Source organism: Crassostrea angulata, chromosome 6 (genome assembly GCF_025612915.1).
Source record: "Crassostrea angulata isolate pt1a10 chromosome 6, ASM2561291v2, whole genome shotgun sequence".
In the NCBI taxonomy this organism is placed as follows: Eukaryota; Metazoa; Mollusca; class Bivalvia; order Ostreida; family Ostreidae; genus Magallana; species Magallana angulata.
This window is the reverse complement of record NC_069116.1, coordinates 41,898,179-41,924,862: the sequence shown is the minus strand read 5'-3', so window position 1 is coordinate 41,924,862 and position 26,684 is coordinate 41,898,179. Positions and strand designations below refer to the sequence as shown.

General features: G+C 32.3%; 1 protein-coding gene across 2 annotated transcripts; it reads left to right on the top strand.

The window, feature by feature from the left end:
* The first annotated feature begins 520 nt into the window (after positions 1–520).
* Positions 521–26,684, top strand: LOC128188316 (fatty acid 2-hydroxylase-like). Of its 2 annotated transcripts, XM_052859293.1 has the most exons (7): positions 521–877; positions 6,418–6,570; positions 7,314–7,566; positions 13,359–13,370; positions 17,099–17,265; positions 20,648–20,897; positions 22,586–26,684. In XM_052859293.1, the coding sequence occupies exons 1-7, from the start codon at positions 635–637 to the stop codon at positions 22,642–22,644; spliced, it is 1,137 nt and encodes a 378-aa protein (XP_052715253.1). In that variant the 5' UTR covers positions 521–634; the 3' UTR covers positions 22,645–26,684. The 2 variants fall into 2 exon arrangements, with proteins under 2 accessions (XP_052715253.1, XP_052715254.1); XM_052859294.1 differs by lacking the exon at positions 13,359–13,370 and having other exon boundaries at positions 525–877.

Here is a 26,684-nt window from a genome sequence, read left to right as displayed (position 1 = left end):
TTTCCAGTAACAAGAAATTGGTATAGAAGAAATCAGGTAACAACTAGTGGAGCACAAGGCATGTCGATATCTAAGAAAAATTCACCTCCTCTTGCTGGGACTGATAATTTTTGATGTCTCCATGACACCACCAAACACTACTTCGATCATGCATTATAATTTTATCTAGCACTTTCCAAAGGCGCTCGACTCCATCTATAATTGATGTACTAGTATAAGAACAATCTACATCCCTATGAAATACCGAGAGTAATTAAGATTTTTTTCATATACATGTACTGATTTAGCATGTTTAGTGGGAGCGCCTACGGCACTGGGCACGCCTTCTATAAACATTAAATTCCCGCGCATACTGCAGTATGCGGTTCAATATATGGGACGTCTTCTAAATTTTATCATGTATGCGTATCAATAGATAAACTCATGATATTTAATTCTAGAAATGCCAAAGTTTACCGGAAATAAAACAAATACACCTTGTTCACGTCTATTTTTACTGTAATCTGAACAAATACGCAGTTTACTGTTATTAGCCTCTGCGTACTAAACACTCCGCGCATTAGTCTGACCAATATATAGATAAACACACGGTGACTGTGGTCCGATGTTATGCGTGATACCGCGGGGATAAACAATGATCTACTACACTGAAAAAGAAATCAAAGAAGAAATCGACAAGGGGAAAATCTTAATTCTAAGTGAAGGAAAGGTTTACGATGTGACGGACTTCGCAGATAGGCACCCAGGAGGCCGCGAACACCTGGTCAAACAAGTTGGAAACGATGTTACACAACAAATGGAAAGTGAAACTCCCCATCACCATAGTTTAGCAGCATACACGATTCTTAAAAAATATTGCATTGGAAATTTAATGCAGGTAAGGGACATGCAATATATGGTTGAATTATATATGTTGTGTAACCTCAGAAGTGTTGAGATGTATTCGAGTGTAAACATGTCATGTGAAATATACATGCATGATGTCTGCTATATCACGTAGCCTGTGTACAAGTGGGTTAATTGTATTGCTATTTCACCCTTTACCTTGACACTTTCAAAAGTAAATAAAAAAATGTCCAAAATTTACCCCCATGGCCCCTACTAAAAGAATTTGCATTAAATGTTTAGTCATATAAATTTGATATATGCTAGAAAATTAATTATATCCTGTATATTTATATTTTAGATATAGGTTGTATATGAGCTTATATGATATGAATACGAAACAATTTGTTTTTGCATATCATAAAGAATGTGTGTCACAGTATTATATATACACTTATATCGATATATGTTTTTTTTTTTAAATTTCCTTTGTCCTCACAATTCGATTTGGTCTGGCCGGCCCTTGCTTTGCTTGGTACTAAATCTCAAGGTCCTCAGAAAAAGTTGACCAACTTATACTTATTGTAGCTTTTTTAGCGGCTTCAATTGGAATTGCATTCTAGACAGTGGTTTCTATCAATAAAAATTATCAAATTAAAAGTTTTCTAGGGTTTAATTAATTAACAATATTATAAGAGCCATCAGCAAAATTAGCAACACTTCTAGTGACTGCATGTAGTCTCATCATTATTGTGATCATGATGAATCCACCTTTTCACATTGTCTTCACCATTATATTAAACTCTTCAAGCAATATAAATTTTATAAAATTTGATCAGCTAGAAATACGTAACTTAATCCTCACTTTTATCTATCATTAGCATGTTTACTTAATATTTCTGCATGAAAGTGATGTAAAAACCCAACTCATCATCATGTGTCATGGATTGTTAAGATTTACTCATCAGCATAAACTAAAAACTGTTATCTAATATACAATGTAGCACTTACGAAATGAGTACATGTAATAGGAGACAGGAAACATGCTCTTGATATTTGTCAATGACTGTTAAAGTCAACATTGCAAAGGTATTAGACAATTGTTGATAGCCTTTCCTATCTGGAGTACCCCACATGAAAAATTCACACTTCAGTATGTTCAGCTAGGAAAAAATAAGGTGCGGCATGCATGATGAGAATTAATAGATCTAAATTATACATGTTAAACATGTACTTACTGAATTCAGAAAGAAAATGATGAAATTACTAAATGGCAATTATTAAAGCAGCTAGGCTGCTAGCTCATAATTGCAACTATATAAATATCTAGTGGAAATTATAACAACATGACAACCTGAAAAAAGCTGACGAAAGAAGATAAACCATGATACATTTGAACCTTCAAAAACACAGATGCATGGTAAAATGGAATAAAAAAAATTAGATAGATCGAATTATTTCGTTAAATTTTAATTAATAACTTCTTGTCCTCAGCTAGCTAGGCCACCTTAATTTCTTGTCCTCAGCTATGTAGCTAGGCCACCATAAAAAATTATTTGTTTGCTCTGAATCAGCTGACAAAAAACAGCAATCGACCCAAATATTTCTGAAATTTAAATGTCAAACATTCTGAGCATCAATATTTATCTTTTTTTTAAATTCAGTTGTTGGCAGATACAATTTCTATAAATTGTTGATAAAAAAAATTCCCTTAGTATCTTGAAATTCTGACCACAAGTCAGAACAATGTACCTTAAATTTTTGACCGCAAGTCAGAATACTTGTACCTTAGTTAAAATTTTGACTTCAAATCAAAGCACCCAGAGAAAGTACAAAAAAAAAAGCAAAATTAAAAGTTTTTAAAGGTTGCTTAACGAATTTTTTTTTATTCAATGAAAGCATCTGGTTTGGTTACATGCCTCCATTTACACAATTGTTGATCATTCTCCATTGTCTTTACTATAGCAGCGATAGTCTAGCTTGTCGATTGACTACAGATTAGAGGACTGTATCAGCAGTACGTGTTAATGGGACTAATGTACATAGATCAGCTAGCAATTGTTGATAGATTCCAGTACCTTTTACCGAAGTCTGAAATTCCATCTTGTATATTTATTGTCTATTGACCCTGTTTTTAATTGCGACGTATGGTATCATACTCGAGTCTAGTTTGCGACTTTGATTGGAAATGAATCATATCCACCCAATGTAATGGCTAGATCTGACAGAATTACAGAGAGCAATACTGCCATATTCAAACACGTCTCTTCCTTATAGATTAATGAATACAAACTAAGTGTTGGGGAGACCCATCAATATTTCATGTCATAAAGGTGATTCGTAAGCTTTAATTTGGTCACTGTTAGCTCTTAATGGATTTTCAGAGTAGATTACTATGTACATGTATGCTGGGAAAGGACTGTTGATTCGGTTTTTTTTTATGGAAAATATTCGTGAGAAAAAAATGTTCAGATGTATTTGAAATATTTCTCTTTTGTTTTTTTTTCCTTTCTTTCAGGGGTTTAGAATTTTCTTTGATCATTTCCATAATGCCCATGGGTTAAAATTGCAGATAGCCTTTAAAGTGGGCTGTAACTTATGATCAAATCAGAAAAAAAGTCTTTGTGAAAATGTCGTTAACCGCATCTTTATGTTCAATCACCTGATATTATTCAAAAGCAAAAGTAAATTATCATTATTTTAGCAGGAAACGTTGGTTACTTTGGATACATGTGGTACTCAAGCTATTACATGATATAAGTACAAGCTATACTCCATTGAGAGATTAAATGTTATTTAAATGAACTTTTTATTTGTGTGAATTGTATACTAGTAGGAAAAAAATGCATATATAATTATGATAACAAAAGTAGAATCATGCTGAATAGATATACCCATAAATGCACTGTAAACCTGTGTGTGTATTATTTGACTGGAAATAATGCATGGATTTAATGTCCATTAAATTTCTGCAGCTTACCGGTACTTATATTTCTGTGTGTAAAGGGTCATATTGCAGATTATGATAAGTTCTCCATTGGCCACTTGCAAAAAAATAAAATAAATGGTTTACTGTACATATAATAGCCCTTAATAACAGTCCTGACGCCAGTGCAATGACCCTGGGTACAAAAAAAAACAGGTCTTGACGTCCAATAGTATTATCTGTAAGGTAATTGTCAGGCCGTCTTATCTACACTCAATAGGGTGTTAATACCTGACGCTTTTCTAGTGCAGATGAGATTGTTGTTTTTGAAGACTTCAAAGAAAACCTTGAGATTAAAACAATGTGCTATTCAATTGATTTTTGAGAGGAATGAAAGACTGAAAAAGGAAAAATGCAATTAAATGACAATATGTTGTCTTGCTGGTAAACCTAAGGCTGAGTAAATGCCGTAATTCTCCCTTTTGATTTATATGCTAACACATGAAGTCTTTGCTAACCTTGCATTGTTTTGTGCCTCAGTGGCTCTATATGCGCCATTAGTCATTAAAGAAATCAGGTTACAAAAGTCAATCCGATATGTTATTTTCATGCGAGTCCTTTAAGGCCATGCAGAGTTGGGATTGTGTTATGTGTGTCATTTTAATATGGCTATATCTTTCCAAAGATTTGAACAACACTGAAAACTCTTTTTAAAAATTCCTTAGCTCAGCATGTACCAGATGTCTGAAGACTTTGAACACTCCATTTTGGGTTTATTTTTTAAAACCCCAGGGCTTTATAAAACTGATCGCAATATACATATTATCATGTACTGTGGGATCATTTCAAATCGTGGGGGCCAGTTTTAGTGGATTTTGGATTTTTTTGCTTGGGATGTAATTTTTTGGATGCTTCATTTTCAGATTCAGTAAGAAAACTAACTCTTTCAAAATTTGTTTCATCGAGGATGTCTATTTGTGGGGTAGGGCTATACCCACAAATACCATGAAAATTGAGCCACCACAAATTCTAATGATTCCACAGTATTCAATTCTTGACATTATTTGATAGTTAATGAGATACTCTAGGATAGAAAAGAAGACGTAGAAGAATAGTGCAGCTGGGTGACCTTGACATGACAAAAGTCTGTCAACTCAGCATTTTCCTCTCTCCATAGAATAGCAATTATCATTAAACAAAGCAAGAAGTGTCTTTATAGCTGAAGCCTGGGATCCTTTTAATGTATCATGAATTAATAGTAAAATCTATCATTATGTGTTCATAAAACACACACCAGCAACCCATATCTGCAGCTAACCGAAAACTGGTACAATATCTGTCTGGTCTTATTGATTTGGGTTATCAGGCTTGTTCTCTGTTTTTTAAATTGATAAATTAACAAAACAATATGTAATGTCTGGATCGAAATTTCATTTGTGATGCATTGTTGTCAGAGAGAGAGAGAGAGAGAGAGAGAAATTATACTTCTTTAAGACCAGTTAAACACTGCTTGGCCAAGTCAGCATGGACAGTTACATCACTTAAATGCACATTGGGCATGTCTGCACTCTGTAAGTACATTACATCATTGACAGTCAATTTGCCAGCTGTCACTCACTATCTGAGGAACACAGTAAATAGATATCAAGTGCTGTTTGTATAATTCTCAAGCCTTGGTAGTATTTTTGAAATCTTCCTATACTACATTGTAGATCTAACTGTTTCTGGTAATTGTTGTCAGGTAATAACATGTACATGTGTAACATGAACAGAAAATATGATACATATATATTATTATAACAGTTACTTGATCCAAAGGGTCTGATGATCCGCGCCTGGCAACGAGACGTGATCTGGCTCTTTCGATCAAGTTACTGTTACAAGGATAAATATATTATATACCCTTGTTTATTTAAAAGTTTTTATTAATTTTAAAATCAATTGTATGACGTTTAACTAGACAACAAATCTTTATAAAACGAACTCTTATAAAATGCGCTCAAATACAGACGTTATTTAATGTGTACTATGTAATCTGTTTTAGAGAGTGGTGTTACGGAATCGTAAACCCAGTGTGGTAATCTGAAATACTGATCATGCTCTGTAAAATTGACAGTATCAAGAAAGGGATATTGATGGGTATATACGGTAATAAGTTTAGATAGAGCATATGTACAGTATATTTTATTTTCGTATAAGTATTTTCATATTGTTTGGGTTTTCATTAGTTTTTTTTATGGCAGTTTCAAAGTTGAGTTTGTTATGTTATGATGAAGATGTACATTGACTTTATAGGATATCAGTAAATAGGATAATAAATTAAAACCTGAATATGTGGTTGCAACAAGGAAAACATATATGGATGAAGATTGCGTCTTGGATATGATTAAGAAATGAAACATTAGATGAGCCTGCAAGTCAGAAAAAATTATATATGATATACTGCATGTATATGTACGTGATTTTTGTCTTGAGTAAATTGTGAAAATTGCCCCTATGCTTGAATTCCCATGATAATATTGCATAGTGTATGATTCCCATATGGTTGCCTCTAATTTCATTGCAGACAGGAGCATCTAAAAATATATGCAAGAGCCGACTTTGATTTTCCTGTCGAAATGACTGATACCTATATATATATATAAAAAAACCTTGTTTGTTTACAGAAAAATGGAGACCTCAGACATCGGAATGGAACAGTAAAAAGAAATGGAACAACAACAAATGGAACAGTTAATGGAACAGCAAATGGTGTTGCACATAGCAATGGAACCGTCCACTCAAATGGTCACAGCAGACACCATGATAGTTCATTTCCAGTAAGTATAGGAGAATTGAAGCAGCAACATATGTCCAAACTGTTCTTACACAATCTCATTTATAAAGATTGAGATGTGCAAGAAATATTTGGGCAGTAAAAAATAAAGAGTTGTAAGCTTCTAAAGCCCATCCACATATGACAAGCAATTAGAGGGGAAATGGATCATCTGCCATTTGGTTGATGGCAACAGGAGATAAATGCGATCCCATTGTCACCCAGAATAAACGTCATGTCCGGGTTTGTTTCTGCTGCAGCTGAAAAAAAAACCCATATAGGATATACAAAATATATGTACACCTGTTGAGAGAGAGAGAGAGAGAGAGAGAGAGAGAGAGAGAGAGAGAGTTATGAATTGTTGTTATATAAAGCATTCATTGATAATTTTGGTGTAAAAATACGAGAGAGAGAGAGAGAGAGAGAGAAAGAAAGAAAAGACAAAATAAAGAAAGGAACAGAGAGAGCCTGAGAAACATGTTGGCAGGAAACAATAAAAAGTAACAATTGCTGGAGCTTTTTCTGTCACTATCTGCTACCTTAGCCAAGGTTTTATGTCTCTTGCTTTTTTATTTGGTTCATAGCTCAGAATTTTTGTACCAGTTAACGTCAAAACTTATTCAAATGTACATTTATATAGATGTACATGTACCGTGTATTACAAGTAGATATAAGACTATTGTACAATATTGAATTTATTATACTGTGTGTAAAATTGTTTTTTTAAAATGTGAAATTATTTTTTAGGATGATCCAATCAACTGGGACGAACCTATTCTTTTCCAAGTTCCCAAACTAGGTGACCGTTATTTCGAATGGGTCCATCGGCCAATAGACGGTCATCTACGACTGATGAAGTCGGATATCTGCGAGTCTTTTTCTCAGTGTCCGTGGTACATGGTACCCATGGTTTGGATCCCCGTTGTAATGTTGTTATTGTACACTTCCTATACCAGTCTAAGAGATGAGCCATGTTCCTTCGCAGTCACTTTTTCTGAAGGTATGTAGCATTTTATTCATTAACTTTGTAGTTTACTGGATAGCTAGACCATCCGGCATTTCATTTAATGTGCTGCTGGTCAGATTATTTATTGGTTGCTGGGGAAGGGGGCATCTGGATCATAAAATCCAATGTGTTCACGGATATGTTTATTTTTAAGAAGATATATCCCAGCCAGGGATAAAACCATTTCATGTATTATAAGGAAAAGAATTGTGGAAGCATTTGGCAGTGTAGTGTGAAATTATATTAAAGCCATGCATGCATGCACGCATCTTCTTCCTCAAGATATTATGTTTTTGATTGAAGCATATAAATGAATATCTTAATATGAAAAGTTGCATTGAGTGAGTTTAAAGATATCTTCTTTCCTTATTTATTGATAGTAATTATATTAACTAAAATCTGCATTGATCAAGTCACGGGGAAAACCCCCCACTAAACACTAGTACTGAATTTGGTCGATTGTGGGCAGTTGGGATACCATGATATTACAGCTATAGGTCATTTTGTTCTGACTTTTAAAGCTGAAGTGCTTATAAAATACATTATCTTTTAAGGTAACAATGTACATATTATATCACAATGAGTGAATTGATTGGTCAGTTGAAATGGTCTGATCATATAAGCTCTGACACACAGAATAAAGAAACACCTAGCAGGTCATAATGCATGCTTTTTGTCACGTAGGTGATCATTAGATAACTGGGAACTACAAATAGGTTTAAATATTGCGCAATGAAACATTTTGAAATTCTGGAATGATGCATGTAATGATATTTATAGTTTATGATGTTTACCTTTTTACCATTGTAGATTTATAGTAAGTAAATATGCTTGATTAGGCTTGATTAAAAAAAAAATTGCTAAAACTAGTAAAAAAAAAAAAAAAAATCTTAAAAACTAGCATAAGTATTTCTGCTCAACCTTGTCATAGTGTAACAATCTTGGCATCAGCTGCTACTACATTGACGAAGACATCGAACATCGAAATGATTCCACTCTGGCATGCATTTATAATGGATCACTTTGTTTGACAACAGCTTGCTGTGCGAAAAGATACAAATTGAGAGGCTGTTGTTGTGTAATCAATATTCAGTGTTGAATTGGAGGTCACTGTTCGAAGGGAGCTCTCTAAATGCTTTCATGCAGTTCTATAGATTAATTAATAAGCTTGACATTGGTGTATAGAAAACAGAGTTTTACAATATACATTCTCCGTTTTTGTAGAATATTGTCTGTATTGTATATTTTCTCTATGTTGTTTTATACAATATAGGAGTTAATAAAAGGCCTTTGCATGCATTCTATATCAATGACTAATTAAACCACTTTAAATTGGGTTCAAAGTAGGACATTATTCTGTTTTAAAATCTTATTTATCTACAGCCATTGCTTAGGCTAATTAATGTAATTCATTTCTATGGCAATTTATCTAATTAATGAGTAAAAGTTGTACCTTTTATACACTTATATATGTATATGGGTATTCAACAAATTTTTTCTAATTAAGACTAATTATAATAAATCATTATTAAGACCGCTTCATTTTCTCTTCGATACGTGGAAATTTGACCCAAATGCGTAACTCCAATGCACAATGAATAATTAGACTTAATTAGCATAGGTTTACTCAATGAGGGTACAAGCATTAGTTTAAATTCTTGCCTTACCAAGACTCTCGCTCCCGAGACTTGACTTGTGCAAGAGTCTCTCGCTCAAGTCAAGTCTGGAGAGTCTGGGAAAAGCAAGACTACATAATACAGTAAATAAGGGCCAAACAAAAACAAATCAAACCTGTACATAAGGCCACATGAAATTAATTTTTAGTTTCTCATCCCCTAACCATGTATTTAATTTAACAGTGGAGACAAGGAAAAACTTAAAATATTGGGGTTAAATAAATTAAAGCATTATTGAAAAAAAATTGTTTGGACTTCCAAATTACTTTGACATATATCCATGATGTTTGAGCTCGAGATATCTTTGTCTGAGATAATGCATTTAACTGATATCAATGCATGAGGTTTATTGTATGTAGTACGTTGTATATAGTTTATAGTTTATCAATGGTCGATTATAAACCGAAGTTCCTTTTGCAGATAGAACAATTTATTTTTTTCATAATAGATAGCTATTATGATCGAAATAAAAAAAGATCAGTCTTGTGAACACGCATGTATTGATAGTGAATGGTGTCAATTTTTAAAGGTTATAATTATATATAAATTAATGCCTATTTACTTACTAAATCAATTTTTTACACCCTCTATTGAATTCATTACCTAGTTAAAATGATTTTATAGATGTGGGTGGTAAGTAATTCACTTCAGTGCTTCTGTGTTGAAAGGTGCTAAAGCTCAATGAGGATGTTTCGATCCGAAGCGTAGAAAAAAAAAATTGCCCACTAAGCAGTTCAGTTGATTATTTTTTCTCTCTTTCTCCTCATTGATTGCCAGAAATGCTAGAAATTTCAGGGAGCAAAGACTTGAGATATCTTTCAATACGCTCATCTATTTATAGGTTTTGGGCAGATCATGAAGATTATAAGAAACTCCAGTTATACCTCCGATGGTATATTTTCGTGATCACAAATATATATCCAATGTCTATTTTTAGTTTGTTGTATGAGGTTTTTATGGGTTTTTCTTCATTTATTTTTTGTTGTTGGATTTATCATGAATTTCGCAAAAGAATATTGAATTAATGTTTATGTGTTTACAATATGCACATAATATGGCCGTTTTATGATACTATTGATAGTTGTTGCATGCAGTTTACAAAAACAAGAAAGATCATGTGTTAATTAAGGCACTGTGCATGTCTGATTATATGTATTTGACTGTATAGTTCCATTTTGGTTTTCTAGCTACTTGTATCCTGAGAGTTCTCTCATCCAATTTTTGTTTAAATGCCAATGGTTTTCAAATTGATAAAGGTTTTATGTCTTGATTAGAAGTCCAAATTTACCTGGATGTAAACGTACTTAGATATTGATATTTATTTATTTTTTAAGAATGCCATTTTCAATAAAAATTAATTGAAATATTCTGTCCCATTCTTAAGCTTGCTCTTGTTACATTTTATAGTTATCAATCTTTATAGCTTCACCTGGGGATTTACCTTCTTTTTAACGTTTTTGTGAAATAAGATATTTTGTATATATAGGTATTGGATTTTTTCTGATATTAGTTTTGTAATCAAAAAATGTCTGTCTATGTCTGTCTATATATAATCCACGCAAAGAAGAAACAATGCCATTGTTAAATACAAGGACAATTTTGGTGAAGTGAAAACTTTTGTTAAAGTGAATGTAAATGAAGAGACATGTGTTCTAGCGCTCATCCACCCAATGGAAAGATCCACAGTTACAATCCCTAACTGCCAAAGAGCTGCGAATAGCCACTCCATACCATTGAGGCCACCATCAAGAAGATATATTGTAGCTGTGCCAGTGAAGGACATTTGCGAAGTATGTGTATGTGTTTTGTTGAGCGATGAACTTTGTTTTGTTTCGGCAACACCAAACAGAATTGAGAAGGAGTGAGGAACTGTAGACTTAGCCAGAACAGTTTGACTTTCTAGTGAACTGACTGCATTTCTTAAAAATATTAAATATGTACTCTTAAATGAAACATGCTGTGTAACGGTAATTGTAATAAATAAAATGTTATTATTGCCTCTGAGAGCACTGAATCTATCATTTTCATTTTTGGCATTAATATGTCTGATTTGACTGTCTTTCAAATTTATAAAGCAAGTAATATGTATGATAGATTTGTGTGCAAAGGTGGCATATTACATGATGACTGTATATTGCATTTTGTTTTATTTTTACTACATGTACTACAAGTCAAAATTGTTATGTGCAGGAGTAGTATTCAAATGAAAGTGTATGAAACGAAATACTTAAAAAAGTTAAATGAAAAAATAAATACATGCATAAAATCTCACTAGAACCTACAATGAAATGTAGACAAATGAGATTGGAAATGTTATTCAGCAAATTCTTAAAAAAAATCATTAAAAAAAAATAAAAATAAGACTAAGTCTCCAAAAAGGCACACTTTAGGTACACCAGCTTTAGTTAAAAATTACTAAGTCTAAACTAGATACATTTTAGGCACACTGAAAATTTTCTAAGTCCAACAGGAAAAATACTTAAAACAGTTAAAATTTTCTAAGTTCCAATTAGGCACATGTTAGGTACCTATAAAAATATCTAAGTTAATAATAGGCACATTTCAGGCACACTGCAAAAAGACAAAGTCCAGCATAGGTATCTTATAGGTACACTGCAAAAAGTTTAAGTCCAGCATAGGCATTTTATAGGTACACCATGAAAAAGATAAGTCCAGTATAGGCACATAGTAGGTACATTGAAAAAATATTAAGTTCATTTTTGATACTTTTGAGGTATGCCTATTTTGTACCTATTTTAATAGGTACATATGAAGTACTCTTTAGGCACAGATAAAGTATGCCTATATGTACTTTTTTTTGGTATGGGTATCTCTGTAATATGCTGTCTGTAACATGTATTGTAGGAACAAAGACCTTTTATGATAGTTTAGACAAGCAGTCATGTACTGTGCGTCGTCTAAGTAATCAAAATATGAATTTTTTAGAAAAAGTATTTCATTGAGAGAGTGTTTACATATATACTTATATTAAATTGTCACTGACTTTATCTTGAAAACAGCTGCAGTAAGATTTAAGGATTTACGTGCTAACATCCATGCCAACGATATTATTATAAGGGAATTAAATTGACAGTTTGTGAAAAAAGTTCCATTTATAGTACAAGTTTAGTTATGCTTGCAAAGAGCTTTGCGGGTGCCTTGAGTGGATTTTTCCATCTTTCTTTAAATTTGTCTCCTCTATAAAGATATGGGGTACCTCAGACTGCATATGACATTTTATTGTGTTTTATTAGTTTACAATCAAGCAGTTTATTGCATCTTGACATTACATCTACATGTAGAAAAAAGATTTCTTTCCCTTCTGATTCTTCAAATGTTTTCAATGATATCAATTTTAACTTACAAAGAGTAAGAACCACTTGTCAGCTAGACGTTATAATGAATTGCTTCAGTTGGTTTGACAGGTTACAGCTGAGATTCAATTTTGTCAGTAACTTTTGTATGGCTAATTATCGCCTTTCTTAATTAAAAAAGGATTGTGATGCAACTGCATGTTAGCCTGCAGATCTGTGCCACTAAAGGGAAAGCTAAAAGCTCCTCCTAAATTTTCAGTTTAATGCTTCGTAAGCCTATGATATTAATGACTTTAAAGTTTTGAAATATCATGCAGGCACTGATTGTATATGTTAAGATGACGACAGTTAAGAGGTCATAACAAAAGTTTGGAATATAGTGCATGTATCTGCAGTGTGTATTAAAAAGTGCTCACAGCTTTTAGATCATCATCAAAATTCTCTGATTATGAAAATTTTGTTGGTCTCTTGCTGTAACATTTGAATTATTGTAATTAGAGTTCATTTCTTTATAGTGATGTGAATTGGAGAGATTCAATTTGAGGAGAATGAATTATTAAGAAAGGATGTAGCTTTATTTTTACACCCGCTCGCAAACATGACACATTGTGAATTATTCATCTCCTTGGCTGCAATTTATAGAAAATACAAGCTGGTTAGAGTTTGTTCTTATAGCCCTGGAATTGCAGAAATTGATTTTAATTACACCTTGTAATGCACTTAAAGGTAGAAAGTGAACAGCTCCTTTGTATTGTTGTAAATGTTAATCAAGCTCTTCTGTTTTTTTTCTTTACAGACTATAACTTAAGTAAGTATGATGGTATACGGTCTGTTGCACAGACTTTAATGCATGCATTGGTTGGTAAATTGTTGCCATGCATTCCTAGCTGTTTCCTCCTTGCTTGAAGTGCTTATAAGTATCCTAGGTGTTAATGGCACATTGTTATAGAAGGATGATAATTGATTTCTGTAAATTGAAGTCAATATCAGCTTGTCAGAGAAGTATTTTGGTGTGATGAGAGCTGGGTGAGAGTTGTGATTGAATACACTAAAAATGGTAGAGTTAAAGGTGGTGAGGTATGAAATATTGTATATGACAACACATGTCCATGCAGTTAGCCCTGCTTCACTATACCCAATGAATCCTATACCCTGTCCCAGGGGTTTTTTTTTCATCTTTTTTTCAATCAATGTGAAAAGTGGTTTTTTTTTTAATTCATAGCTAATGTCTCCAATGACATGTCACACCCTTCACTCAGTGATAGTTTTGAGAATGAAAATCAATTTCATTTGGGAATAATCATATTGGAAAATATGACACCTTTGATGCATTATCAAATTTACAAACACCATGAGCTTGCACAGTTTTTCAATGCTGTCGTTTGGGTACTTTCAGGTCATTAACAATGCATGATAGAAGTTTTCTTACAAAACAGAAGTCTTGGGATTTTAGAGAATGGATAAAGCTTTGGCACAGTGTTTTTTTTTTTAAATATTAAATTACGGTAAAAAAAAAAATTATTGAACAAAAAATGAGGACAGAAAAATGAAGGGCAGAGTATGATACACTCACATACATTATACATGTATCATGAAGCCCATGCAATTTGCTGAACACATGCAAATTACCATAGATACGGGATATTTTTCTTGTTGATGAAAATTTTATATTGCCAGTGACCAATTTTTATGAAAAATATATTACCCTATATTGAGAATTTTTTTATGAGAAACATGAAATGTCATTGATATTAAAGATTATAAATTATTAATATATACTAATGGCTGCAATTTTCATGTTTTTGAGATATGGGGTAGCTATTGGGAATAAAAGTGATGTGAGAGAGATGGCAATGCTTAACAAGGCATCAGAACATCAGAATATAACAAGCCACATTAAGTCTTAAAACTATAGCAAAAACCAAACCATGACAGACTTAAACAAACCATCAATTTTATCAAATTAGTACAAACCGTAGTCATCAAGCTAATCAAACTGTAACAAACCTTTATGCCAAAAAACTAAATAAAGATAAATACCAAACCTTCACACTAAAGCAATAGTATCAAAATCAGCTAACAAACTATAATGACCCATTTCGCCATTCATCACATAAACTATACAAAGCCATTATGCCATAAATAAAACTGTTAACAGTCACAAAGTCATCAATTTATAGCTAACCACAATCCAAACCACCAAGCTGTCCAATGGTATAACTAGCCAAAAGCTACCAAACCATAACAAACCCCCAAGCTATCAAATGGTGTAACTAGCCCAAAAGCTAACAAACCATAACAAACCCCCAAGCTACCAAATGGTATAACTAGCCGAAAAGCTACCAAACCATAACAGACCCCCAAGCTATCAAATGGTATAACTAGCTGAAAAGCTACCAAACCACAACAAACCACCAAGCCACAAATAGAATACTAACCACAGACCACCAAACTGTAACAACAAAGCTACCAAACCCTAACAAACCACCAAGCTATCAAATGGTATAACTAGCCCAAAAAGCTACCAAACTACAACAAACCAAACTATAACCACTAAACCATTAAACTATACCAAACCTCCTAGGTATCAAACTGTATCAAACCACCAAGCCATCAAACTGTATCAAACCACCAAGCCATCAAACTATACCAAACCACCAAGCTATCAAACTATAACTTATCAAACTAAAAAGCTACTGTACTAAGACAAACAACCAAGTCACAAAAGTTGGACAAACCACAAGCCATCAGACTATTAAATCCACCAAACTGTAACCAACAAGCCCTTATTCTCTTACAATCAAGCCATTTATAGGCTGATACAGACCACCAAGCACCAAACTACCACAAACCAACAAGTCATCAAACTAATATAGCAAACAACCAATCGCCAAACAATCATTATAATCATCATCATCATCATCATCATCATCAATACATGTATCATCATCATTATCAATCCTGTCATCAGAAAGAAGTACAGCTCTGTTCCAACTAGTGGGCGATTATTGATGTGCAGCACAGTGTGTTTGTTTAGTTTCGTATTTTGGTTCAATCTAGTGGTTGATATTTGATGTGCATCACATTTTGTAGTTTTGTGTATTGTAATTGTGCAGCAAACATGTTTTATTTGTAGCAGATTGTGTGCACCATGTTCCTCATACATCACTTGCAATGCAACTAATTGAAGAAGACCCCTGATTGCTTGCTACTGTCAGTAAAATCCTCAGTTAATGGCAGAGGGCATGTTCTTAAGTTCACCTGCCTAAAATGCAATTTAGCATATTTTCTGATTCTCTGCACATGTATGTTTTGGGAAATTCATTTTCCTTTAGATGTTGGAATGCCGTTTATGATCCTTTCACGTCACATTCATGTTATAATTCCAACTTTTTAAACTGACATTGTTTATGCATGTACTTAAAAAAATTTAAAATGAGGGAATGTCTCTTTTATTTAATATAAGAATGAAGAAATTGATTTTATGTCCAAGATTGAACATTTTAATTAAATTAATAGAGAATTCAAATATCATTGCAAACAGAATTCACTATTTAATTAAATACCATATTGAAGATAAGATACTTTCATCATTTGGCACATAGCCAGTGTAGATTGAAGATTTGAATACAACTTACTACGTAATATGCATAACAATTCAGTAGCTCTCTTGGAAATAACTTGGTTGACAGATCATATGCCTATTCCACTGGAGAGTTACAGTTTTGTAGTGAACATTAAGTAAGAAGCATCGATCTCCAATCTGAAAAAGTCTGTTAGATGTTTTATGATGTTGGTTCTATTTTAATTAAAGGGGTTTTGGGGCAGAAGCTGAAGGAACAATCTTCTAGCTTTCACTAAGACAAACTGTTTACAATTCAATCTCACATCAACAGTTCTATATTGGCATTGCTCCATAGAAACAGGAAACACCTGCTGGTAATGAGGTGTCATATAACGATTGGTTCTCTCAATGAAAAGCAATCACAGTTATTACAATTGTCGTATCAGGAAAAAAAAATCATAAAAAACAAAGGGTGATATCTTAATATCCTGCCCCAAGACTATATACAATGATAATTGTGAATTTTATTGGAGAAAAAATTGACACAAAGTAATCAAGTGTTTTATTGACAAAAAATGCATCAGCAGATAGTTAACACCTGAATGTTACATGTATTTACATTTCATTTACGGTAGTAAAGTACATGCATTGAAGTCCTTTGCCATATTTTCATATTTCACTTGCACCCGTGTGATTGCATTAACATGTACCAGTATGTAATTCAAATATACGTTTGATCTTAGCTGAAGGTCTGTAGTTCTATGGGAAAATTCGGGTGTTGAAATGTTGAGCATGTCAATCCAAATTTTCCCAACACCCGCAGCTAATTAGACCTTTGGTCCCAAACAAATTTTTGTTTCTGCAAGACACTGAAGTTCCTATGAATTTTCTACATCGAAAAAAATATTTTAGTGTCATGTATGATTTCATCAAATCGGGTTACTAAAATGAGCTGTTGTTATTTTTTGCAGGCATTCCAATAACCTCCTACCACCTGCCTTTACTGTATATAGTTGGGTTCTTGCTGTGGACATTAGACGAGTATGTTATTCATCGCTGGTTGTTCCATTTATGCCCTCCCTCCAAATACCCGGTGATCGTCATACTTCACTTCCTGTTTCACGGCCAGCATCACAAGGTAAACAAAAGAAATTGATTGGTACAAACGAAAAAGGAAGCCATTGAAGATGATTGATTGTGAAAGTTTGGAAAATTAAAATGATTCATAAATAATGTCAAGTTTTTGTGTGAACCTAAAATTTTTTAATTTAAATTATGTTTCTGTTTCATGAATATAAGTTTCAAGGAAGAAGTAAATTATTAGTTGTTAAGTTAAAAATATTTATCGCTGTCATCTAAAAACAGGAAAAAGTTACGGGGTAAATGTAGGGATCATAAGGTACGACAGTATCAGGAGTTTTCCTGTCAACTATGTGTACATCGTGCATGTGATGTTTTGATCACTGTTGTACCGTATGTATTTCCTGTCTCCAGTGACGGTATCTTAAAATCTTTAAAAAATGGGATTGTCTCTTTTTGGGGGGAACATTGTTTGCATGGAAATGTGAGAGTCTTGAAATTACTTGTCATATGACAGTAATATGCAGTTATTTGTAAGGGAGCATTAATATATTCACTCACACATGTTAATTTACAAGTTACATAACACCAGTCTGTGCATATATATAAAGCCTAAAAAAAAGGAATTATGATTCAATTTTATGATTATCGGTGCAATGAAGATGGTTATTGATATTTTTTTTAGCGTGCATATCTTTAGATATTAGGTTTGTATATGTGCACATTGTAAAACCTAGGAATAATAATTAGTAAATACACGTCTTATCTTGATATCATCTTGATCTGGTTGTGGAGAGGAATTCTTAGTACCTAATCTTGATTTGGAGAGAATTCTTGGTGCCTAATGCAAGTTGTTGGGTTATGAATGTGTCCTCCCCTCAGCCCCTTGTCCGGGGCAGGGGGGAGGACACATACTAGCATACTGTATCACTTATTTTTATAAATTTTTTTACAATGAGACGAAGTGTGAATTTCTATGAGCAATGAAGTTTTCCCTAATTACACCAGACGTAAATAATTCTAATGAAAGATGCATCCTATCTGAACTTCTTCTATTATTATGGCATTACATCTCTGTTATATGAAAAAAAAAATTTTGTTTGAAATATCTTTTTTCCAATACATGTAGTATATATTTCTCTAAAGCTTGGCCTAAATAGCAACTAGGTTTAATTAAAAAACAGATTTTTGAAAAATTAATTATTTTAAGTTTGTTGTCTTATTTAGAATTTGAATTCTTACACTGTCCTATTAGACTGACTGTTCTTTATTCAATTATATTTTCTTACAAAATTCAGTTATATTTTCTTACAAAATCCAGTTATATTTTCTTACAAAAGTAGAGGACCCATATTAGTTGAGCATTTGAATGAACATGAACTTTCATAACCTTAGGAAGTCTTTTGTTCTTTTCGAATATTTCTTGTCAAATTTGGTTCAGACTTTCATAGTGTATATTAAAACAGCTAGATTAAAAAAAAAGAAAGAAAGAAAAGAGGCCAGTGGCTTACATTACTCACCTAAGCAACAGTAGCAATAACTCTTACCATATCAACTTAATGGATTATATAAAGAACTATAAACAATATTAGTCAAATTTGGCCCCCAAAATTCGCTATTTTTAAAATGATTCAGGTTCATTACTTTGTTGTGTTATTTTATAAAAGAGTTGACATGAAATATGTTTTTCACCAATTTATTTGATTTATATGCACTCACTGGCAGTATATATTACGTCAGAAGTGACGCTATTTTTATAATTCAATCAAAATCAATCAAAAATTGACATTTTTCTTATCTTTTTTCGTATGGGAAATATAGAGCGACTGTTTGAACAAGAACGAACTTTTTGTCACGTATAAGTATTGGAGAGATACATCTTTGGTGAAAATATTTTGTTTGTTCAAGCAGTCGCTCAATGTTTCCTTAAAGAAAAACTGCCTCAAAACAAGCCGTTTTATGCTAAAAATGAGAAAATGGTGGGAAAAGGTAAACTTTATGATGTCATATTTTTAAATTGTGGGCATTAAAATCAAAATGAAAATTATGAAAAAACTTCAAATGTATATTTGTACAAATAAAACAAAGAATTACAATAAAATGACAATGTTCATTTTAGGGGGCCATTTTAGGCTTAAACCATATATAGTCCTTTATGAAGTAAATCTTGTTTGAAAAAATATTCAAAACTGCCTTCCATATTCTTATGTTTAATTAACACTGAGCTCCTTTTGTTTTAGGGATAATTATAACTAAGAAAAAAATTGCATCATGAAAACCACTTAAGTCTCATCTGTTCTGGCCAAATGGATTGATTTTGAAAAGATTTTTAATTAAAACACTGCTGTGATGTGTTCCTTTGTTCCAGCAGTCTAAAATTTTTACCTGTGACAGTCCATTATTAGTGAGCTTCTTAGGCCTAACAAAAGAATAGGTTTGTTTCTGCTTTCCCGACCAACCCTAACTTAAACCCGCCGACCCAAAATTTTTTTTCGAGTTTTTTTGTAAATATCTGTTTTTAACTGTTTTTTGGTAAAATTTCGGTATTACATCCGATTAAAAAATTTATTGTGTCCTCTGAATTTAAGTTGTAAAAACGCTTATAGAACTTATTTAGATTTTTTTTTATCTTACCCAGTTTAATAGATGAATGGTTTAATATGCACAATTGAACAGATGGAAAGAAAAAAAAAAAAAGGCCTACCTACCGACCCTAATTTTTTTCAGCCTGAAAGCAGAAACAAACCTATTTTTTTGTTAGACCTTACTGTTTTTCTTGTAATATCAGACCGTTACCAGTGGTTACAGTGCTGATATCCTTCAAAATTAGACTGTCTCAGGTAAATCAACAATCAAATTCAATGGCAGTGTTTTAAGTACGATATATACCTCAAACACATTTGGGTGAAAAAATATTCTCTTCGCTAATGGGCCTCGAACTTTCTGATATTTTTTCATACAGAACTGTTTTTGGCATAAATCTTAAACTTAATGCCAATTAACAAATTTTCAATAATTCTGAATTATCTCCCCCTTGGAGATAAATTTGTTTTGGCTGAAATTGGTCGAGTGAAACTTATTGAGAAAAAGTAATTTAAAAAAGTGAAGTAATTTAAAACGTAAATGGAAAGTAATGTATTTAAAAAATGTAAAAAGTTTACAGTCAGATGGACGCCTGACAAAAGGGGATTAGAGTTCAGCTTTCAGCTCAGGTGAGCTAAAAATGTTTAGTGGATAGCAACTTGATAAGGACTGACAAACAAATAGACAGACAGAAAGGAAAATGAGTCATGACAGGAATTTGTATTTATTTTGAGTGAAAATTATGAACCAAAGATTGGACTTATATACTTCAATATCAAAAGAACCAAAAATAACAAGTACACATTTATGAAGATCACATAAACTAGACTTACAACAGTTATTTTTTCCCTTTTCAGGCCCCCATGGACAAAATGCGGCTGGTGTTTCCCCCCCTCCCCGCGGCCTCCCTGGCTCTATTACTCTACTCCGTGTACTGCCTGTTCATGCCCTACACAATGGCCCTGGCGGTGTTTGCGGGGAGCATCAGCGGCTATATTGTGTATGATATGATACACTACTATCTACACCACGGGACACCTTACGGCAGTTATTTTAGGGCACTTAAACGATATCATGTAAAACATCATTATCTGGACCAGCAAAAAGGTGAGTGGTCTCTTGTGTATAGAAAAATGTTTCTAATTGGGTATCATCACTATCTGGACCAAGAAAAAAGTGAGTGAGTTGTCTCCCTTGTGTGGAAAAAAAATTCTGATGAACCTAAGTAAATGGGGTATTCGTGAGTGCATTTCAGTCAGAAAAATGTTGCTTACCGGTATATTTAAATTGAATGTTGCTGATGTAAATGAGATGTCAACAATAGATCGTAAGAATTTTTTAATGAGCAATTTAATACATGTTTAAATAGATGTATTGAAAGATATGTGATCCTTCAGGGAGTGATGATTAATTTTTTTATCTGTATTCAAAAGGATTGCTAAATAACAATACTTCTATTTCATTGGATCCTTATACGTATATAACTGTCAAGTTTTTAGGCTGTAATACCGTTGTTGTATTTAACTATTGTTAATAAGTTTTGTACCAGTTGCATAACTGCCAATGCTTAAAACTACTATGAGCTAAAATTGATTTATTCCATTTATTGAATTTCTTATAAGGCTAACCCTTAGTATATCTCAATGGATTGTTGAAATCTTCTGATCTTGTTTTTAAACACACACATTCCATGCAATATTCCAAAAGGTTACTTAATTTACAATGTTTTTCTCTGTAGACAAAGGCATTAGGAAATGTAAATATATATCCATTTTAGCATTAAAGGCTAAGGATACATAACCCCAAAAGCAAATCTTGAAAAGCTATCTTGAAAAATTTCCTGCTTCTTACCATGTGCAAGAAAAAAAACCCTCTTTGTTTATTAGCCACAATGATTTTGAAAGACTTCCAGAAATTGAGGAAAAAGTCAAATTTATTGCTTCTTGACCACTACTCGAGAGTTGATTGAGTATAATGCAGGATCATTTAAGCAATAAGATAGCTTTTTATCTTTTCACCAATAGAGAGGGTTTGAAAAACAAGTTGGGTGAATATATAGGACGATTGGTATTGTGAAATTTCTGAATCCTAGATGACTCGATGGAACGATATCTGGTCTGATAACACATGATATCATGATTTTGAAATAATACCTGGTTGTTAGGTTTAGGTGTGGTTTTAACTGGTTTATTGGCTAAAAGGATGCAGAGGGATAATGTAATTAAATAAGGAATAAGGAATCATTCTTTGAGTATTATGAGGTGATAATTTCGGTTGGGGCGTGATCAAATCCAATAAAGGGCTTTATGATAGATTTGATTACGCCCTGACTGAAATTATCACCTCATAATATTCAAAGAATCATTCCTTATTACTTATATTCATATACTAGTAATTTTAAGCCATTGAACGATTAAATATTTAGATATAAATAAGCAAACCCCGCTGGCGCCCCAATTTGACATTATGGGTTATAACGTACAAAATCGATACGTAGTGTTATCACAGGCAAAGACACTGGAAAATGTAAATATTATTGTTCAAGATTATTACTTGCAGAGCTAGAAAAAAAATTTCACATCTGGTCATCCACATTCCGCAAATTTAAGACAATTGAATGTCTAGATGATCCGGATCAGATATGATATCCAGAAATTTTAAAAGTTGTCTTTTAACAGCCACCTGTAGTGTCCAGAAAATATTTTAGCACTCTTAATCATTTGTGTATTTAAATGAGGCATATTCACTGCTAATGTACTTGACCTGCACATATATAGAATTGGATTATATTTCAGGTTTTGGGATATCTTCCAAGATGTGGGATTACCCGTTTGGTACCCTGATCAAGGAATAAAGTCGGTCTGCTGAACCTTATGGGCAGACAACTCTGCTATATGTCTCGGACCTCTTCAGCCCCTGTGTTATGTTAGGAGTGATGGTTCTCTCCCTTATCTCTCACTCTCTCTCTCTCTCTCTGTTGTGTACAATGTAACGTGAATTACTATACTATATCAATCTGTAACATATACAAAATACTCCATATATTCCGGAATCTTTGCAAGAAAAGAAGTGCTTTTTTTTTGGTGGATTTTTTTTTCTTGTTATTTTTTTTTTTCATTGTATTCATTTTAATTTTTTTTTTCAAGAAAAGATATTTGAGAATCATTTTTTAATAGTTTTTCCTTTTGAATTTTATATCTGAAATCCTTTATTTATAATTACAACTAAAGAGAGACAACTCCTACACATGTGAAGAAAACTACCTCATGCGCATAATGGAAATACATCTAGGATTACTAAACAATTAACATGAATGATAATTCCTTTCTTAAAGCAAAAAAAAAAAAAACATATTTGCTTGGTATGCAATTAAAGTTTTCTGTAACAATATTTTAGATCTGAAAAAAAATATCATGTATCAGAAATTGTCTCAAAAGTATGACCCAATAATAATTTCACTGTTTTTTTTTTTTTCACAAAATTTCCCCTTTAGAATGATGAATAAATGCAAACTGAGTTTTTGTGGTCTGAATAAAAACACATTTTTAAGTATTGATTTTCATTGATTTTTGCTGGTTAAAGAGAATTGGATAGATCTGTATGTTGTAATTTTGAAGGTGCATATCTCCTGGGCCAGTTATTCCAAAGCAATAATGAAAAACACAATCAGTTATTATGAAGTCAGGATGCAAATTAAGGCACATGTACAGTAAAATTTGACTTTAACAAAATTCTAAGAAATAATGAAAATAATGATCATATCATAATATGCTTTATAATGGATACATCAATTTATTTAAACATTCTGCTTTAGCCTAAGTAAGCATTTGTATGTACATGTAATGTGTTATAATATATAATCTTCTGCATGTAACCACATATTTTGAAAGTCACCTCTTATGCAAAGAAGAATCTTGTAAACTACATGCATAATGTTTTAAATTTATCACGAAATACATTTGAAATAAATTTTTGCATCATATTTCCCTTAACTTGGGATCAATATAGGCTGTAAATTTGTGTTTAAAAAAACTTTTTCTTTACTTAGATTGCATAGTACCATAATATATACAGGTATATCGGTTCATATATGTTTGAGTCAAGTTTTACTTTATATGATATTATGTGTAATTATAAAATTTTCTAATTTTCCATTTAGTATTATGCCATCTTTATTTCTAGTCTTGTCATAGAAATGCTATATTTACTATTTTATGCATCTCAGATCCATATATAACATTATTTATAATTGACTTTTTCTTTCATGATGCAGCTATTGCAGATTCATGCATTAATTAATTTAATCCCTCCAACCTTTCCATTTTTTTTTCTTTTCTTTTTTTTTTCTTTTCAAAGAATAAATCATGTCCTGAAAATCCAATTTTTAACTGCTCGCCTGAAGAAATTTTTGGTCCATTAAAAAAGATTTGATGTCCTGAAAAATAATCATTCTGTCTTTTGTCATCCCATCTGTTCATCATATCTAGTGTTCAGAATTAAAAAAAAAAAAACTACAAAATGTGTACATATGTGCAATTAACCCTTTCACAATAGCTGTGGTATTTCTCTTTTGCAAATTGATATAATTTGGCCCTATTTTTTTTTGAAAGATAAATAAATGGCATAGATTAAACAATTGCATCTACGTCATACTTCACCAAACTATTTGAATTTGTCCTAGCTGCAAAAGATTGATGCCATAGTTACTGCTAGATCAGGGGATTTATAATCATTTAAGTAGATATCACTGTCAAATCTGGCTGAATTCAATCACTCTCAGAGTATATATATGTAAACATATCATCTTTCGTATTATTTATTGTTGCAATGCTTCTGATATTTGTGTTTTAGCACCAGTGCATCTCGCGCTGCACAAACTTTTATTTCTGTGAACAGAGACGTACCATATGAATTATTTAGATATGTATTTGTATTGATGAGTAGCTCAAGATTTATTTTGTATCTATATTAGATCTACTAGTGCTTTAATTTTTTATTCTATTTTTTTTTAGTTTACATGTATTTTGTGTTTAGCATTTAGTTTGTGAAAAAAAGCCAACATAATATTTAAGTGTAGCTATGTAGTTTTCTTCATTTTGGGAACAAATAGTTCGACAAAAACAATGTATGCAATTCACAGAAAATCTTCTTCTTTTTTTAAAATATTTTTTAGTTATTTCAAATTTGAATTTTTATTTATTTATTTTGTTCACTTCTTTTCAATACTTAAGTTCAACATTGTTTTTTGTTTTTTTTTGGTTTTTTTTTTTTTTTTCAAGCAGACTCATATTTCGAGATCATTAGAAATATTAATACCACAAATCCTGCAAATATTGTTTTGTTGATTTTTTTTTTGTCAGTAGTTACAACTTGTTGAATTTTCCCCATTCCCAGATATATTGCATTATGTTATATATTTTTACAACCAGTTGTTGGAGATAATTGTTATTAAGACCTAGTTTTCTGTATTGGGACTGATAACAGTTTGTTCCTTTGTCTTTGTTGACTCCAATTGTTACTGATCAATCTATTTTTCTTTCTCCTTTATATCTATATCAAACAGTCCTCTGGTTATTTTTCTGTGTGTGTCTTTTGTTGAGTGTTTCTGTTAGCATAATATAGACCACCATATACTAGTATATATTGTATGTAAAAGGGTGTGTGTTTATTTAATTAAAAAATAATTACTAAAAAATTGGTGTTGATTTTTATGCCCCCTTCTAAGGTCAAGTTGGAATTTGGTTACAATTGTATCATTTTTGACAGAGTCATGCCCCTTTGACTCAAAAAAATTATTTGCAGTTTCTGTTCTTTTTCTTTGTGGATGTTTCCAAGGTGTGTGTGGGGGGTGGGGCATAAGTGTTCACAAACATCTCTTGTTTTTATGGTATACTAGTAATTTCTCTTTACATGTATAAGTACGTTATGTAAGTAATAAACGCAATTGTTCTGGATTTGATTTAATCTTGCCTTTTGCTATTGAAGTCCCACCCTAAACACCATCTTTTAAATAATTTTCTGTCTGTAAACTTTTTACATTTTCGACTTCTCCTCCAGTATCACTGGGCCGATTTCTACCAAAATTTGCAGAAAGCATCCTTTTGAGGAGGGAATATGAAGGGCCGCGTCCTCTTTCAAATGGAGACAATTAAGAATTATTGAAAAGAACAGGGGCGTATAAGGCGTTGTATATCCCCCACTGGGAGCAATGAGGACAAAAGAATTTCAATTTAAGTTAGAATATTAATTTTTGACTAGTATGCATTGTTTTTAGTGTAAATTTTACGATGGAAGTCAATATTGTGCTTTCATTCTATAAACACGACAGGTATTGGTTTCCAAATTAAGCTGCACAGCGTTTTATGCCGAAATTTTCAATCATTCATTGTTCAAAATTGCAAAATTTAGGTATGAATGGGTCTCGACTCCATTCTAAAAGTACTTTTATTTAAAGAATAATTCTATATTGATTTTTATTATTGATTTATTAAAATGAAGTCTAGACCCATAATGTGTCAAATTCGTGGTTTTCACCAAAAATGTTTACTTTATTAATTATTGTCAAACAGTTAAATTTATTCACCCGTACTCTAATTTGTCAACGTAGCTCACTATGATAGTCGGAGGCTCGTAGTTCATCCTTCTGGATGGAGAGGGTGTTCGAATCGTATAGAAGGCGTTTTATTTTTTAATTCATTTGCTTTTAAGTAAAATATTTTTTGCTTTTTTATTGGATTATTATAAAAAAAAATGTAATACCATTTATATAAAGACAACAATTACGTAATGTTCATGTTCTGTTCACACAATGTAGGGTAAAAGTAGCGCTAGCACAGATATGAGATCATGCTGTAATGTTTAGAAAGCAACAAATAAAAAAGGAGATCAGTACCA

Coding starts and splice junctions, on each gene's coding strand:
- LOC128188316 (XM_052859293.1), top strand. CDS start 635: ATGATCTACTACACTGAAAAAGAAATCAAAGAAGAAATCGACAAGGGG. Junction 878..6,417: donor GCATTGGAAATTTAATGCAG/GTAAGGGACATG, acceptor GTTTGTTTACAG/AAAAATGGAGACCTCAGACA. Junction 20,898..22,585: donor TTATCTGGACCAGCAAAAAG/GTGAGTGGTCTC, acceptor ATTATATTTCAG/GTTTTGGGATATCTTCCAAG.